Genomic DNA, 16,270 nt, shown 5'->3' with positions numbered 1-16,270 from the left:
TAAATCGACCAAAATGGCTCGCCACGGGTCAGCCGCCCATTGGTCCACTCGTGCCAATCGAAATTCAAACCTTTTGATTTATGCGTTGGCCGTTGCTGCTGGTGGCGAACGCACGCGTCGCTTGTGCAGTTTGTACTTTTCAGGCGTGGGCTTGTACTGGATGGCCATCTGCACGTTCTGCTCCTCGGCTTGGCGAATGGCTTCGACCATTGACATATCGGCCTCTCGATAGAAGCACGTCACTGCACGCCATGCGCCAGCGTGAGCACCACGCAGTAAACAAGATGAAAAGAAAAGAGGTGTACCTTCGCCACTCCTTCCGCCTCGTCCGGTCCTGCCGACACGGTGAATGTGGTCGACCAGGCTCTGCGCAAAGTGGAACTGCACGACGTGCTCCACGTCGACGAAGTCGATGCCGCGCGAGGCCAGATTGGTGGACACCATCACGTCCACCTTGCCTGCCAGAAAATCTCTCAGATTCCTGTCAGCCTCTCCCTGCGGCATCTCCCTGCACTCATCGCGCCACACATGTGCCCTCATGGGTCAGCGACCACGCCCAGCTGTGCGTAGGCAAGACGACACACCTGTGGAAGGGAACGATGCTCGTGACGCCTCTTCGCACCAGCTCCTCGTGCAGATCGTCAACGGCCAGCGTCGAGTTGACGAAGATGAGGGTAGGCCTCGGCTTGGCCATCTCGCGGTTCCTCTCTCCATTGTCCGCCACCTCCGCCGCCACCAGGCGCTCGTCGTCGCTTTCCTTCGCCTGACGTTCGCCCGCTTGTGCTTGTCGAGGCGTGGCGTCGTCGTCTTGTCTCGGCTGCTGCTGATGATGCGGGAGCTCGGCGTGGGATGAGAGGTGGGGCTCTCCCACGCGCAGACCACTCTTGGATCGGAGGAGGTCCACCAGGGTCTGCACGCGATCCTCCACCTCCTCGGGGAGCGGCAGGAAGCTGAGGGCGACGTTGGGCAGGCTGCGGTGGAAGTGGTGCGTGTAAACCTGGCGCACGTGCTTAAAATGCTTCTGCAGGTAAATGGACAGCGACTTGCTCTTGTCCTGTCGCACATCATACGAAGAAGTGATCATCGTGAGCCGGCAAGGCTTCAACAGCACAGACGGCCGTGGTGACGAGGTGAATGTATAACAGAGAGGAGAGTCTACCTGGAGGGGTATGGTGGCTGCGACGAAGATGAATTGCACCTTCCTCTTTCGTACGATGGAGACGTTTTTGTCGCCGTAGAGCTCGTCAGCGAGCTCCGCACTGGCAGAAGTCGCGACTTTGCCCTTGCCCTTCCGCTCTCGCCTCGTTTCGCGCTTGAAGAAGTCCAAGATCTGTGCGGCCTGCCAGCGACGAGGTCGTAGTCGCATAGGCGCTCCCCAGATGAGAAGGAAGAAGAAGAAGAAGAAGAAGCAGAAGCTGACGAGTGCTCGTACCTGGTCGTGGTAAACAGGGGAGAGCATGAGGTCAGCCTCATCTACGATAATGTGGCGCACCCAGTGCAGCATGTCATCGTTAAGGCTCTTCGCCAGACCGTTCGGGGTGGTGAGCAGGATGTCGGGCCGCTTGGCAGGAAGTTCGGTCCCTGTTTCGTGCATTGCACGGAACAGCGAAGAGAGTTTAGCGCCTCACTCACACCGAAGCGTCGAAGCTCAGATCTGAGCAAGAGCACATTGCGGGTCGTGAAGAGTGTGAGTGCACTGGAACGAACCGTTGATAGCCTTGACGGTGAGGATCGGAGGCACCACCTTCTTACAAACCGAAAGAACCTGTTCGCACAGCTCCTTGTTCGGCAGCAGCACGATGGCCGAGGGGTACTTGTTCGACGCCTCAATCCTGACAGTACACAGACAGAGCCCAGTGTAAGTGTGTCGTGTCGTGTGCATGAAGGCAGCATGATGGTGGGACACCTTGGTGGAGGCTGCTGGCTCAGGGCGTGAATGACCGGCAGGAGGTAGGCCAGCGTCTTCCCGCTGCCGGTCTCGGCGCCTAGCACTACGTCCTCACCGGTCAGCACAGCCGGCAGGGCCTGCGCCACAAGATGATTTAAAAGATATAAATGAAAAAAGATGAACGCAGTGCATGCGAAAGCAGGAGGGGTGTACGAGTGATTGAATGGGGCTAGGTTGGTGGATGTTGAAGTGGGTGTGCAAGGCGGCGACTGTCTTGGGGTGCAGCCCAAATTCTTGGAAGCCACCAGCGGGTGGGGGTTCGGAGTGGGATGGGGCAGAGGGAGTGCCGCTGCTTGTGTGGTTGTGTCGAATGGACAAGGCTGGCAGGAAGTTCCATCTACGCTGCGGCAAGCTCTTGGTGGCCAGGGTAGACGAAGAGAAGATTGAGATTATTGCTGATTGCGGAGTGATTTGTGGCCGAAGTCCCGCACTTCGAGCAGCAGCGCCGCCAGTGGCATTGGTGAGCGACCGCCTGTTTCCTCCATGAAGGAGCTGCCCCACCCTCCTCATCTTGCTATTGTCTGAAAAGAAAAGGGCAACCGCTTCCGGCTGAAAGGCCAAAACTCACTTTATTCACCAGTTTTGGCTTGGTGGAATCTCAGGCGTTGCATTTGTCATCATCATCATCAGGCGAGACGTATGCCGCCAGAGCCGGTGAGGGTCTGTGCAATGACCCTGCCCGTGATCTGGCCGTTCTCCAGCGTCACCTGCGAGTCCACAGCCAACAGATTGGCCTCGAGACCGAAGCCGCGCAGGGTCACGCGTGGCGCCTCGCACACCACAAACGTGATGCGCCCACCCGACACTCCGCCGTTGTTGATCCCGAAGTTCGACAGGCTCACGCCGCTCACTTGACCGCCCATCACGGCCACCACGATGCTCTCCACAGCTGACGGCTGCGTGAAGACGAACCTGGCCGACGACGCCTGGTTGAGGTCTGCCGCCTGAGCGACGAACGACTGCTGCGGGCCGCTCGCGGCGGCGCCTTGGAAGGTTTTCTCGCGCCACGGCGACACCGTCGCAGCGGCGCCTCCGCCAGAGCACACGGCGTCAGCCGTCGCTTGCGCGCGAGTGGCCTCGGCCATGAAATCCAGACCGGTGAGGCTGAACACGTCGCCGCGCACGACCCCATTGTTGCCGCTGTTGAACACGGGCAGGGCCGTCACGCGTGCGCTCGGCTCGGCCACCAGGTTGCCGCACTGGAGGCCGCCCTGGAAGTTGATCCTCGAGTCGGCACCGGCGACCACGAGGGCCGCCGTCGAGGCGTCGCAGGGCACCACGCGCGAGCCCATGCCGAATCCGAGAGCGCGCAGGCCACCGTTGACAGCCACGCGACCTTCGACTTGTCCGTTGGACATGTCGAAGGCCAACTCCACGTTAGGCCGCCCGACGAGCAGCACGTTGTAGGCCGACGCCACAGATCGGGCTGCTCGAGGGCGATGCGCTAATTGAGGGTGTGGGCGGGCGACTTGAAGGTGTGGGCGAGGCAGAGCTCGAGGGTGAAGCCGAAGGGGAGGGCGTCAGGCTGGCGGAAGGCGTCGGCGAGACCGAGCTCGACGGTGAAGCTGAAGGCGAAGGTGTGTTGGACGGCGACGGCGACGCGCTAGTCGATGGGCTGCTTGACGGCGAGGCAGAGGGCGAAGAGGAAGCCGTCGGGCTGGTCGAAGGTGACGGAGTGTTAGAGGGCGTCGGGGTGTTGGACGGCGACGGCGTGTTGGAGAGGAGTGTTGGACGGCGTGGGCGTGTTGGACGGCGTCGGAGATGTCGAGGGCGAAGTGCTGATGGAAGGCGACGGACTGCTCGACGGCGTGCGTGAAGGACTCGACGTGGGCGTCGGGCTGGGCGGGCATTCGCACTGGCACGTCTGGCTGTTGAGCGGGCACCCAGCGTCGCACGTCGTGGCCGGGCATGCGCACGCGCACTGGTCCGTGTCATAGACCTGCGGCGCAGGGCACGAGGTCTGGTTCACGCACGTGCACTCGCACGTCGCCTGCATGAACTGCTGTTGCGCATTGCGGCAGGTCGCCACGCCCGCGCACGGGATCTTGGTGTAGTCCAGCGCGCAGCTCGATGTCACCGAGAACATGACGTCGTTGTAGTCCGAATCAGAGCCATCGGGACTGTCCTCCCAGCCAAAGTAGACGCGCTTGGTGTTGGGGTCACGCAGCACTGCCACGAGGCGCTTGTGCAGGCTGGGGATCAGCCGCCACCGAGCAGTGGCAGTGTTGAGGGCGTCGACCGAGTAAAATCGACCAGGCGAGCCGCAGACCTGGTTGGGGTCAAGGTAGAACCCGACACCGTCGCTGCTAGAGAACGGACCCAAGGTGCGCGTCGAACCGGGCGCCAGGCACGACCCGCCGTCCGTGCGTGTGCAGTCGACCGAGGTCTCGGCGAAGAGGGTCGACGGCGACACCACGCCCGAGACGGAGGTCGGTACTGAGGTCCTGTTGAACTTGAAGACACCCATGCGGTTGCGGTAGGCCGCGACCTCGTAGACAAACGACACGTTGACGTAGCAATCCACCTGGTTGGGGGCGAAAAAGATGTTGGGGTCCGTCGTCGTGTGGTCGACGTAGGCCATCTTCACGTTTCCTCCGTCCACACCTGCAGGCAAACATCACGGAATGAATGGGCTTCAGTGTCGCCGGACCTAAGATGAGTTTGGGGGAGGGTGCACCGAGGATGCCAAGAACCCAGGAATAGAAGCTGGCGTAGGTCTCCCCGGCCGGCAGCGGGTAGGCCGTTGTATTGCTCGTTGCTGGGCGTTGATCACGGTGGTAAATTTGTGAAACACAACCACCAAACTCCGCAACACCCCGTATACGTTAGTATGAACACGCATGGACTCAACCACCTACCTGCACACCTAATGCTTGTGCACAGGCGGCCGGGCTGCGCCACAGTCTACGAGAGGGAGTGTGAGAGTGTGTGTGTCGTGGTGCGTGAGTCCCTCAAGTGACCTCGGCGAATCGAATAGTGTAGTTCTCAGTGCGAGAATAGCCTCAGAAGCGGAGAGACGATTGGCGTACGTTGTAGCACGGGTCGGCAGCGTTCGAGACGGCCACAAAGGCAAGCAGCAAGAGCGGCAGCAGCAGCGCCGCACCTCCTCCGTGGTGGTGGGAGTTGAGCATTTGGGCCTGGTGGGTGGTGTGAAGCAGAGGGCAGAGCGCGAGCGAGAGAAACAGCGAGACTGTCTCGCTGGCCTCCGGCGCAGAAGCCCGACCAGCCGCCATATCCTGATTGGGCGGCTCACTGTATTGGCCATGGAACGAACCACATTTGGAGCTCGAGTGGTGAACGACAGAAGGATCACAACCACAGCCAAATTTGGTTTGCTGCCTGGATCGGTCTTGCAGGCAGCCAACAACTCACACCAAAAGGAAACACACGTCTTCTCCAGCTGTGCGCTGTAGTTTTCATTGCTCTCTGGTACGCGCAGTTAGTTTGGGGTGGTGCTGGCGTGGTGTGGGGCCAATGTGCAGCTGTTGAAAAAGGAATAAAAATATAAAATCCAAAAACCAAAAGAAACGGTTTTCCCTCTCTCGCACGTCATTTCGTACCTCTCCCACGGTGAAGAAGCCGTGCCAACGATGAAGGCCAACATATTCCCTCGTGTAGGTACGGGCGTGGATGGCGAGCAGCAGCGGCCAACCGAGAACATAATTTACTAATCGAGATTGTAAATGCCCGCCTTACTCATTGTCGTTTGTGGTGCAGCGTTTGGGCTGGTGGTGGGCGGCATCGCCACCTCGTGGGTGTTGACCATGTCCCTTGGCCACAACGAAGATGGACGGCTCCCCTACATCAGCGAAACTGGTACATCTCACATCCTTTCTTTTATTTTCGTATATTTGATTTCTTTAATCATTTTAATATCCAACGTGGCTCGTGTAGGCACGCACGCGCCAGAACGCTACGTGTTCACGTTCGCGCTGAGCTGCGCGGCGGTGCTGTTCGCGCTGTCGGCCTACCTGCTGTTCCGCCACCTCAAGGACCGATTCCAGGACGTGGCCGACTTCTACTACGGCTTCGCGCACGATCGTGGCACCGTGAGCATCGCCGATGACGTCGGCGGCGATGACGGCCGCTACAACCGGGAGCGCATCATCCTCCTCGGCAGCGAGCGCATGATGCTCTCCCTCCTGCCCAAGGCCAACTACGTGGCGCTCGGGCTGTCGCTGCTGGCCTGCGCGTGCCTGCTGTTCCTCGCCGTGGTGGACCTCAAGGAGGCGCGCTACTACCACGGCTCGGCGTCGGCCATGTTCTTCGTGCTGGGCATCCTGCAGGGACTGCTGCTCACCTCGCTCACCTACGCCCTGTGGCGAGTCCAAGCCTTGCATAGTGGCCGCAGCAACTTCCACTTCTACGCCAAGGTACCACTCTACGATCGACCTCCTTGCTCGACCAAAACTGCCAATGTGTTTGCCAACGTGGAACCAACCGCGGTTGAATTCTGCTCGTCAGGTGTTTACGCTCTTCATGTGCCTCTTCTGCACCTTCCCGCTGGCGCTGGTCGAAGGTCTCTTCATTGGCCTGGCCAAGCTGCACCTTAGGTAGGCAACCGCGCTTCTTTCATTCCTCCAGCGCTCAACCGGAGGCATTGGTCTTGGCTGACGCACAGTCTCACTTTTTCCCCATTCATGTCAGCGACGACGGCCTGCACAACGTGGGAACGGTCAACCAGTACCTTCTCACGCTGTCGCTGCTGCTCCACTTCTTCTGCTACTCGGCTGAGTTGAGCGCCGTCGACATCACCTTCCACCTCCAGTTCGCCGCCGTCGACCGTATCATCGCGCTGGGCGGCAGCTCGTCGCTGTCCACGCGATCCAGCAGGTTCTTCGACGAAGAGGACCGGACCCTGGGCGCCGCCGAGGCCGGGCGTCGGTTCGGAAGCAACGTCATCAGCCTAAACGCGAAAGAGTACGAAGAAGACGATGCCGACGATGACCAGCTCGAGGGCGGCCGGGGCATTCGCTTCGTCAACAAGGGCAGCAGCGCGGGGCGAGAGATGCACGAGATCATCCCCGTGGAGGTGCTCGACCTCAATTCCTGACCTTTCCTCCGGCATGCCGTCGCACACGAGGTACCTCGCGTTATTTTTTTATTAAAAAAAGTGTATTATCTTTTCCTATTTTGTACAAAATCAATATTAAAATACAAATTATCCAGAAGGATTTAGTTTGAATATTTGAATGGGTAAAATTGTACGAAATCATGGCGCAATTCTGGCGATTTTTTGGCCGGCTTGGTTCTGTGGAACGTGCTAGCACGTGCAGTTGCACGGTACCCACCACTCCGCCAACCACGGGGGCCGTAACTTTTCTGGTGTGGGCGGCGATTGGCATCACTGCGGATGGCACGAACCAGCGACGTCTCCTCGCCTTCCACTCATCTTCTCGGTCTTTCCTGCCCGCGGCCCGGCGCGAAGGAAAGCACCGAAGCTCAAGCTGCGCACTCACAACCCCACCTCGCCGTTAAATTGAAAACCGACTACTCACTGATCCTCACTCTCACCAGAGCTCTGTATCAGACCACCCACACCACAACTGTACAACACAACACACAACCATCTCGACGCGACCTGCAGAACACACAGCACACGCGACACACAACAAAGAAGCCATGGAGCTGCTGTTAGAGCGGGCCAAGAAGCAGGGGAAGGCGAAGAAGAGGTCCTTCCTGAGGAAGCACATAGTGCAGCTGGGCGGGCACGCGGTGGCCAGCGTCTCGCGCACCGTCGTGCACCGCGCGACCAAGGGTCCCATCTTCCCCAACTTCTCCGTGCGCAACGAGCTCTTCTACCAACTCATGCTCGAACTCGTACGTCGCCCACCACCCACCTCCCTCTGCGACGCCTGTAGAACCAGCCATGTCTGGTAGTGCTGATGCGTTAAAACTGTGCCTTGCCAGATGGACAAGCACTACTTGCTGTCGTGGCAGGAATGGCGACACCTGATGCCCATGCAGCCCATACCCCGGTGGCACCTCCGTAGGTACGATGGTCGGTGTCGGTGGTTGGTCAAACCAGGACTGTGTGCATTCTGGGCGTATATCTTTGGTTAAATTGATATACTTACATTTTTTGCATTCCATCAGGACCAAAGTGGTGCTGAAGAACGGTCTCAAGACAGAGTTCATCACCTACGTGCCTCGTCGCAGGCACCTTCGAAACAAGAAGCACAACAACAAGAAGAACAAGCACACCGACTCGGACGACAATCACTCCGCAACAGGCAGCAACAGGGAGAGCGACATGTTCTACGGCGACGCCGAAGACTTTGACGACAGCCAGGGCGTCGGGCCGAACTCGAGCGGCCACAAGCTCGACCCCGCCAAGGCGCCCGGCAATACTACTACTACTAATAATCACAATCATGGGTCGTCGGCCACGGTGACCGGGCAGATCGTCAACGGGGCGGCCGAGGGGAATCACCGCGGCGTGAAGGACATCGGCCTCGACACGCCCACCATCATCTACTTCCACGGCGGCGGCTTCTGCTTCGGTTCGGTGCCGGTCTATCGAAGGTAACGTCCATCATTGGCGGCTCGACCAATCGGAACCCAGGCTCGGCCTGACCGTGCGTGGTGTGCCCGTGGCATTGCAACAGATGGCTGTGGACCTTCTCGCGCAAGCTGGGCGGCATTCGATTCTTTGCGGTTGACTACTCGTTGGCGCCCGAGGCTCCGTTCCCGATTGCCCTCAAGCAGGCCCTCGATTCGTACCTGTGGCTCACCGACCCCGACGGAGGCGGTACCGTGTGCTCCCTCTTCTTCTTCTTCTTTGTCGTCGATCTGTGCCTGTTCTAGGCGTGATCGAACATCGTGCCTAAGGCATCATCTTTTTAATCTTTATTATTTAGGTGTGTCGCCGCAGAACGTGATCATGGGGGGCGACAGCGCCGGAGGCAACCTCGTGGGAGCCCTGCTGATGCTCATCCGCCAGATGCGGCTCGAGAAGGAACTCAAGATCATGCACGGCACCAACACCAACTCCAAGACTCACACATCTATCAAGAAGACCAAGACCGAGCGCCCGGTACTTATGACTCCCTGGTTCTCCTCAATCTCATCATTTCTCCTTCGTTCTTCTTCGTTCATCTACGATGCCGGGATCTCACTCGCGGCCGGGTACAGATCCGACCGGCGGTGGAGATTGACGCCGAGCCGATTCAGGCCATGGCAAAGGGCAAGGGCAAGGGCAAGGAAGTCAACGAGCCGGAGCAGATCGTCGATGAAACGAGCAAGCAGGAGCAGGAGCGACTGCAGGACGAAGGAGAGCTGGAATTCGACGACGAAGACGAAGAGGAGGCGGAGAAGGAGCGACAGCTGCACCGGCAGCTCGGCGTGCGGCGCCAGTCGATGGCCGACTTCAAGAGCTCGGCCGAGCGCGCGCGCCAGCGCGTGACCAAGGAGAAGCAGGCCAAACACAACCGGAAAGCCAGCAGCGCAGAGGGCCGCCGTGTGAAGCGCAAGGAGAAGGTCGACACGCCGAGCCAGACCACCGACGACGACGAAGCAGCGCTTGAAGATGGCGATGATGTCAATCGCGGCGCGCTCGAGGGCCTCGACGGCGGCGACGAGACGGCGAGTATGCCGACGCTGAAGGCCATCGGGTTCGACATGGAGCTGTTGCGACGACACCGGATCCCGTTCGAGCTGGACGAGGACCAGGCCGGCAAGTACCCCAGCATGCCGCTGGCCGCCATGCAGATCTCGCCGTGGATCGACGTGAGCGAGAATAGCTCGGTCCACTCTCCGGAAAGCTGGGGCCAGATGAAGTTCAGGCCTTACAACATCAGCGTCAGGTGAGCGCGCTCATGTCACACGACACGCATACAGATGCACATATGCACACACACGCGACACACACGATTGTTGGCCAACGATTGCTGTACAGGTTTGCGCTGGCCTATCTGGGGCTTGAGGCCACCGACCCCCCGGCGGCGAAGAAGAAGGAAAAGCAGACGCGGAGGGAGTGGAATGGCATTGTCAAGCTCTTCCACCAGCGCAGGCAGCGTCGACTCCAATCGAAGTCGAAGAAACAGCACTGCAGCGCGCAAGCCACCGTCGCGGTGCCGCAATCGTCGGCCATCGCTCCACAGCAGCCGACCAACGGCCAAGCGCAGCAGCCGCCGGCCATCTATATCGACGACGACGAGCCCGCTGCCGAGCTACTCACACCGACGCAGATCTGGCGCGACCGACTGCGCCGCAGCAACTCAGTGCTGAGCAGCACAAACCTGCTGGCCAAGTCTGCAGCCAGGAGCGCGGCGGAGGTGGCCGAGTGCCAGATCGCCATCGGCGAAAAGCGGTACGAGGAGGGACCTGTCGAGGTGGAGGCCGACGACCACAACGCCGACGCTGGCGCTGAGGGGAGGCTCGTTGGCCCGACCAACGCCGCCGAGGCGATGCGCCAGAAGCGGCATCAGCAAGAGCCGGACACGTTCGACATCTGCTCGCCCTACATTTCGCCGGTCTACGGCGACATGCGTGGATTCCCTCCACTTCTGATCTCTGCAGGTACGAAGCCATGTATCCCCAGTGTTGTGTGTTGTTGCGAATGTGAGTTCACCGGTTGGCTTTGTACATCGTGCAGGCGATGTGGAGCCGTTGCTCGGGGACATCATGCGGTACTACCACAAGGCCGTTGACGCGGGCATCGAGGCCGAGATGGACCTCGGCAAGAACATGAACCACGACTACCAGGTACCCTTTACCTCTCGCACTTGACACAAAGAGAGGTAAGCCTCGTCAAGGAAGAAACTCACACTAACCAATTTCTTCAATCATCAGTTCTTCTTCTCCGCGGTGGCCATGTCTGATCCCGAGATTCCTCGCTTCTGGGGCGTAGCTCGGTCGTGGGTGCACCGCCAGCTCCAGCGAGAGATCCAAACGTCGGCGCCGACAACAGCGACGTCGGCCCCGGTCCCCTCGCCAGCCGGTGCGCACAAGCACGCGTGATGTCGACAACAACTTAAAAACAAAGAGAAAAGAAATATATTTTGATTTTTCACCAACACAACATGCGTACGGCACATAGATCGGCATCCACTTCGATTCACTGCGCAAGTCGCCGCGCTGGCGCCTCGCTCACCCTTGGCTCCTCTCGAGGTAAACTTCCCCTGATCAATTTAAATCCGGAGCATAAGTTTGCTGCCTTCCTCTAATTTTGTCGTTTCATCTGCTGTTGTATTTATTTATATTTATATTCATATTTACCTGGTGATATGCCACCTTTGTGGGACCCAGGCGTGTCTCTCCAGCTGCGACCGCGGGTTTTGGGGACACCCGCCTCCGGCAGTGTGCTCGCGACTCGTTGCCACCTTCTCGAGCAGGCCCAGCCCTTACGTCTGAGCTCGGCCGCCAAGCGCTTCTATGCCTCCTCGTTCTCCTTCAAGGGTGCGCCTTCTCCCTTGGTCTACACACCACTTTCGCTCACCGGCGGTGCTGTTGGCCACACGACACATAGAGCACGGCATCGAGCCTGACGAGGTGACGAACGTGACCGATCGTATTCTGGGCAAGATCGGTACCAACCTGCACAAGGAGGACAAACATCCGCTGAACACGATCAAGAAGAGGATCGAGCAGTACTTTGTGAACAAGTACACGACTGAGGACAACAAGCCGCTCTTCAACATCTACGACTCCTTCAAGCCGGTCGTGTCTGTCAAGGTGCGCGGCCCATTCCCTCGCCATCGGCCCAGTTCAGGCTGTCTAACACGAACAACACGACACGACGACACACGAATGCGCTCCTGACCCGCAGCAAAATTTCGATGATCTTCTCTTCCCCGTGGACCACGTCGGTCGCAGCGCCAACGACACTTACTACCTCAACAAATCGACGCTGTTGCGGTACGCCAACACGCGCTAGCGAGTTGCCCGCGGCTTTCGGGGCGTGCGCAGTGGGTCTCATTAGCCCCATTTCCTCCCTTTTCTTACTGCCGCCGCAGTACGCACACGTCGGCCCACCAAGCTGAGCTGATGCGAAGCGGCGAGCGCCAGTTTTTGGTCACCGGCGACGTCTACCGCCGCGACGCCATCGACAAGACGCACTACCCTGTACGATGCACGCCGCACGCCGCACGCGCGCGACACACACGTGACACATCTCTCATCGCTGCGCACATTCGGTCGGATCAGGTCTTCCACCAGATGGAGGGAGTGCGCATCTTCACGCCCGAGCAGCTCAAAGCGCAGAACAAGACTCCCGAGGAGTTCGTCGCCGCAGACATGAAGGACGCCCTCGAGGGCATGATCAGCGCCGTCTTCGGCAAAGTGCAAGTGCGGTACGCATATTCCCCCCCCCCAATACCTACCTACCATATATATTTGCATTCCAATATATGTCTGTGAAAATGTATATTGAAATGTATGTGCCATGTCAAGGTGGGTGGACGCCTACTTCCCCTTCACGCATCCCTCGTGGGAAATGGAGATCTTCTTCGAGAACAAGTGGCTCGAGGTCCTGGGCTGCGGCATCGTCAACCCGCAAATCGTCCGCAACTGCGGCATGCCCATCAGCGAAGGTTCCTCCTCTTTGCCCCGTTCCCACCCCTGCTTGATGAGCGCTCGAGTCCGCCGCGGCTCACATGCGGCTTCCGATGGGAAGATGGCGGCTACGGCGCGGAGGGCAATGTCGGGTGGGCGTTTGGGCTGGGCCTGGAGCGGCTGGCGATGGTGCTCTTCGACATCCCCGACATCCGCCTCTTCTGGTCCCAAGACAGGCGCTTCCTCGACCAATTCGCCTCCGGTATCCCCAGCTCCTTGTTTTGTTTTATTTTGAGGTCGTGCTTCACTGCATGTTCACAGTTTCTCAACCCGTGTCGTGCGTCGTGTGTCGTGTGTCGTGCGTGTGTTGTGTGTCATGTGCCGTGTGTTTGTGCGTGCACGCTTACCGTTGCCGGTGCAGGCGAGAACGTGAAATTTCAGTCCTACAGCAAGTTCCCGCCGTGCTATAAGGACATCACCTTCTGGGTGCCCGACCACTTCCACGAAAATGCCTTCTTTGAGCTCGTGGGCCAGGTTTGTTTCCTGTCTTTCTCTCTCTCTTTCTAGCCCCCGGCCGCGGCGGGTATTTCCGGTCGTGCGGGCGGTCGGTTTTGACAATTGCCCGCGCTGCCTAATCACACGCCACACACGACACGCCCCCAAAAAGGTTGCGGGTGATCTGGTGGAGTGTGTGGAGGTGGTGGACAAGTTCACACACCCAAAGACCAACCGCACCTCCCTCTGCTTCCGCATCACCTACAGATCCATGGACAGGTGCGCGTGCGCCACCTCTTCTTTCTCTTTTTTTGCTTCAGTTATGAATACATCCCTGAGACCAAGAGCGACACACACTCCACTCAACATTCACACAACTCACATAATGTTACATTCACACACACGCGCGCGCGCACAATTTGGCTCGATGTGCAGGTCGCTCACCAACGAGGAGATCAACGAACTTCAAGCGAAGGTGCGCGATGAGGTGCCGGTCAAGCTGGGCGTAGAGCTACGCTGAGATGCCCCGTGTCATTCGTTCGTTCTCACTCTTTAAAAGAAATACTGCGACTCGGGCCTTCTAAAGTAGGTCTTGATTGGCCCTCTCGGAAGAAGTGAGCTTCACGCTCTGGCGTCGCCTGAGGCCAGCCAGACCGGTGTCAAGACAGCCCCGGTCAGAGTACCCTAACCTGTCAAGAATGACAGCTCTGTCACGGGCTGCGCCAAACAAGGCAAAGAAGAAGGTCCCCGGCCACAGACGTCCCTGGGCACAGATCCCTGCGGCACCTGCTCGGTGACAGCACTGGCAATCTGAACTCAGTTGCAGTCAGTGGCAGTGCTGTGGGGTCCCAGTGGCGCGGTTCTGTGGAAGCTCAGGGGAGCCGCGGGCCGCTTCCTCGGGCCGGAAAGCGTGCCGCCTGCCATCCCGACTGCGGCGCCCGCCAAGATGGCACTGTCAGGGTCGTGTAGCTTCATGTTCATTGTGCCCTTGGCTCTCTCCCTTTCGCACTGCATTTCTTCAACCCGTTGGTCCCAGTGCGCTAAGAGTGAGAAGCACACGCGGCTCGTCGTGCCAACGCCTTCTCGCTCGCAGCGTTTGGCACAACCTACGACACACGGAGCCCAGGCCCACCACGAACGCAACCGGTTTCATTTCATATTATTCTCAAGATTATAGAGAGCAACGCGGCCCTTGCTCCTTCACCCGGTACCTGTCTTTCTTCTCTTTGGGCGAAAGTAAAAAATAAAATGAAAGAAATATCTCGGTTTTCATTTGAGAAAATAATTAATTCATTTCCACGGAGCAACGCAAACCTCACCGACGACGTCTCGCGCGTGCTCTTCCGAACTTTACACGTTTTGTTTTTTTCTCTCTCTCTCTCTCTGAAGACGAAGCTAATCGTTCATCAACTGTTCTCTCGCACAGCTCCGGAGCCGCTGCAAAGCCACCATTCTAGGCGTCGTGGCTGGCTTCTTCCTACGACGCCTGCAGTCGAGGAGGAGCCACCACAACGAAGAAGACGAAGGAGGAGCGCCAGGTGGTTGACGTGCGATGATGTCTCTGCCCGGCGGGGAGATGAAAGTCGATTTGGAAGCAGAGAATCGTAAGAAGAAGAAGAAGATGGAAAGGGCGGAGGAGAGCGGAGAACTTACACCGCACACGACTTCTTCTTCTTCTTCTTGGATGATGGAGGAAGAGGCCAAGGCCTTGGAGAAAAAAAGGAAGAAGAAGGAGAAGAGACGCAAGATGAAAGAGGAGCTCGCCCGGCTGCGCGCGCAGCTCACCGAGTGCGAAGCGCAGCGGACCGTGCTCGAGGACGCCCTGTGCGAGACACGCCACCAGTGGGCCGAGAGCGAGGAGCGCTGGGTCCACGTCGCCGACTCCGCGCCAGTCATGATCTGGATGTCCGGTTCGGCTCACCTCCTCCTCCTCCTCCTCCTCTATTCTTTCGTTCCTCTTTTCTCACGTGCGGCGTGGGCGGTGGTGCGTGCGGTTGTGTGCGGTTGTGTGTGCGGCGGTGTGTGCGGTGGTGTGTGCGGCGGTGTGTGCGGCGGTGGTGTGCAGACTTGACGAAGGAGTGCACGTACTTCAACAAGGCGTGGCTTGACTTCGCGGGCCGGACGTTCGATCAGGAGTACGGCTACGGGTGGCTCGAGGGCGTGCGGCCGGAGCAGCGGGCGGGCTGCTGCGATGTCTACGTCGCGGCCTTCGACGCGCGCCAGCCCTTCTCCATGGAGTACGAGCTCATGCGCCACGACGGCCAGTACCGATGGATCCTCGACAACGGCGTACGCTCCCCGTCGCGTGTGTGTGCGGTGTGTGCGCGGTGTGTACGGTGTGTGCGTGTGCGGTGGTGTGTGCGGTGGTGTGTGCGACTCACACGGTGTGTCATCGATCGATGCAGGTTCCGCGCTACGCCAAGGGGGAGGGTGGTGAGGCCACCCACAAATTTTTGGGGTTCATAGGCTCGTGCATTGACGTGACGGACCTCAAAATCGCCAAAATCAACGCCGACAAGATGGCCCAGGCCAAGACCAACTTCCTGGCCAACATGAGGTACCACACACAGCACAGAACACACACACAACACACACACACACACACACACACACACACACACTCTCTCTCTCTCACACACACACACAGCACAGAACGAAGTCACTAACGTGTGGGTTGCATTAGTCACGAGATTCGTACGCCATTGAACGGGGTGATCGGAATGACGAGCCTGCTGCTCCAGACCCGGCTCGACCGAGAGCAGAGGGACTACGTGCAGACCATCAACAAGAGCGGAGCCACGCTCCTCCGGATCATCGAGGATATCCTCGACTATTCACGGGTGCGTGCTCCTTGTCGTGTTGTCAGGTGTGTGTGTCGTGTGTGTCGTGTGTGTCGTGTGTGTCGTGTGTAGTGGAGGTGTGTAGCTCACTCGGCGCGTGTCCTGTCCAGGTGGATGTCGGGAAGCTCAAACTCGAAATGCGATGCAGTGAAGTGCGCGAAGTGGTCAAAGACGTGGTGAACCTGTTCTCGCGCGAGGCCAGCAACCACCACAACATCATCAAGTACTGCCCTTAACTATCCATCTCACTCAATTGTCTGGTCTGACCAGCCAACCACCTCGTTCTAATTCTCTCTCTCGGTCGCGCTAGTGTTTGCATCGACCCCGCCGTGCCCAAGTACGTCATCACCGACGCCACTCGGCTACGACAAATCCTGTGCAATCTGGTACGCACACGCACACTGCACTTGCCACACACACACACACACACACACACACACACGACCGCACACGCAGCCATGTCGTTGGAGGTGACGTTCGTTCGTGTGGTGGT

The 16,270-nt window shown here is 58.8% G+C and overlaps 7 protein-coding genes across 7 annotated transcripts in view; 4 read left to right on the top strand and 3 right to left on the bottom strand.

Moving 5' to 3' along the window:
* Nucleotides 1-78: 78 nt before the first annotated feature.
* ACA1_248620 (DEAD/DEAH box helicase domain containing protein) lies at nucleotides 79-2,080 on the bottom strand (the record flags this gene model as incomplete). The annotated part of the gene is made up of 8 exons (XM_004339812.1): nucleotides 79-242; nucleotides 306-508; nucleotides 585-1,054; nucleotides 1,160-1,330; nucleotides 1,433-1,581; nucleotides 1,708-1,832; nucleotides 1,907-2,025; nucleotides 2,072-2,080. The coding sequence occupies 8 exons, from the start codon at nucleotides 2,078-2,080 to the stop codon at nucleotides 79-81; spliced, it is 1,410 nt and encodes a 469-aa protein (XP_004339860.1).
* Nucleotides 2,081-2,574: 494 nt separating this feature from the next.
* ACA1_248610 (uncharacterized protein) lies at nucleotides 2,575-3,306 on the bottom strand (the record flags this gene model as incomplete). The annotated part of the gene is made up of 1 exon (XM_004339811.1): nucleotides 2,575-3,306. One exon carries the CDS (start codon nucleotides 3,304-3,306, stop codon nucleotides 2,575-2,577), a length of 732 nt encoding a protein of 243 aa, XP_004339859.1.
* A 245-nt stretch (nucleotides 3,307-3,551) lies between these two features.
* On the bottom strand, nucleotides 3,552-5,079 carry ACA1_248600 (mannosebinding protein; the record flags this gene model as incomplete). Its single annotated transcript, XM_004339810.1, has 6 exons — nucleotides 3,552-3,605; nucleotides 3,682-3,816; nucleotides 3,888-4,552; nucleotides 4,626-4,706; nucleotides 4,807-4,852; nucleotides 4,978-5,079. 6 exons carry the CDS (start codon nucleotides 5,077-5,079, stop codon nucleotides 3,552-3,554), a joined length of 1,083 nt encoding a protein of 360 aa, XP_004339858.1.
* A 459-nt stretch (nucleotides 5,080-5,538) lies between these two features.
* Nucleotides 5,539-7,001, top strand: ACA1_248590 (uncharacterized protein; the record flags this gene model as incomplete). Its single annotated transcript, XM_004339809.1, has 5 exons — nucleotides 5,539-5,566; nucleotides 5,666-5,764; nucleotides 5,858-6,321; nucleotides 6,413-6,501; nucleotides 6,533-7,001. The coding sequence occupies 5 exons, from the start codon at nucleotides 5,539-5,541 to the stop codon at nucleotides 6,999-7,001; spliced, it is 1,149 nt and encodes a 382-aa protein (XP_004339857.1).
* Nucleotides 7,002-7,570: 569 nt separating this feature from the next.
* On the top strand, nucleotides 7,571-10,909 carry ACA1_248580 (alpha/beta hydrolase fold domain containing protein; the record flags this gene model as incomplete). The annotated part of the gene is made up of 9 exons (XM_004339808.1): nucleotides 7,571-7,768; nucleotides 7,859-7,941; nucleotides 8,045-8,473; nucleotides 8,557-8,704; nucleotides 8,823-8,984; nucleotides 9,083-9,753; nucleotides 9,846-10,468; nucleotides 10,545-10,654; nucleotides 10,742-10,909. The coding sequence occupies 9 exons, from the start codon at nucleotides 7,571-7,573 to the stop codon at nucleotides 10,907-10,909; spliced, it is 2,592 nt and encodes an 863-aa protein (XP_004339856.1).
* Nucleotides 10,910-11,175: 266 nt separating this feature from the next.
* ACA1_248570 (phenylalanine-tRNA ligase) lies at nucleotides 11,176-13,457 on the top strand (the record flags this gene model as incomplete). Its single annotated transcript, XM_004339807.1, has 10 exons — nucleotides 11,176-11,347; nucleotides 11,418-11,623; nucleotides 11,718-11,806; nucleotides 11,905-12,013; nucleotides 12,095-12,240; nucleotides 12,341-12,480; nucleotides 12,564-12,704; nucleotides 12,864-12,976; nucleotides 13,110-13,216; nucleotides 13,373-13,457. 10 exons carry the CDS (start codon nucleotides 11,176-11,178, stop codon nucleotides 13,455-13,457), a joined length of 1,308 nt encoding a protein of 435 aa, XP_004339855.1.
* A 1,227-nt stretch (nucleotides 13,458-14,684) lies between these two features.
* ACA1_248560 (ATPase/histidine kinase/DNA gyrase B/HSP90 domain containing protein) overlaps nucleotides 14,685-16,270 on the top strand; it is a gene marked incomplete at both ends in the record, with an annotated part of 4,110 nt that continues 2,524 nt past the window's right edge. Inside the window, 6 exons of the mRNA XM_004339806.1 lie at nucleotides 14,685-14,847; nucleotides 15,003-15,226; nucleotides 15,343-15,494; nucleotides 15,621-15,777; nucleotides 15,888-16,000; nucleotides 16,088-16,163. Coding sequence (XP_004339854.1) covers nucleotides 14,685-14,847; nucleotides 15,003-15,226; nucleotides 15,343-15,494; nucleotides 15,621-15,777; nucleotides 15,888-16,000; nucleotides 16,088-16,163 — 885 coding nt within the window. The remainder of the gene's footprint in view (nucleotides 14,848-15,002; nucleotides 15,227-15,342; nucleotides 15,495-15,620; nucleotides 15,778-15,887; nucleotides 16,001-16,087; nucleotides 16,164-16,270) is intronic.

The sequence above is a fragment of the Acanthamoeba castellanii genome (genome assembly GCF_000313135.1).
Source record: "Acanthamoeba castellanii str. Neff unplaced genomic scaffold scf7180000084766, whole genome shotgun sequence".
NCBI lineage: Eukaryota > Discosea > Longamoebia > Acanthamoebidae > Acanthamoeba > Acanthamoeba castellanii.
This window is presented reverse-complemented; position numbering and strand designations above follow the sequence as displayed.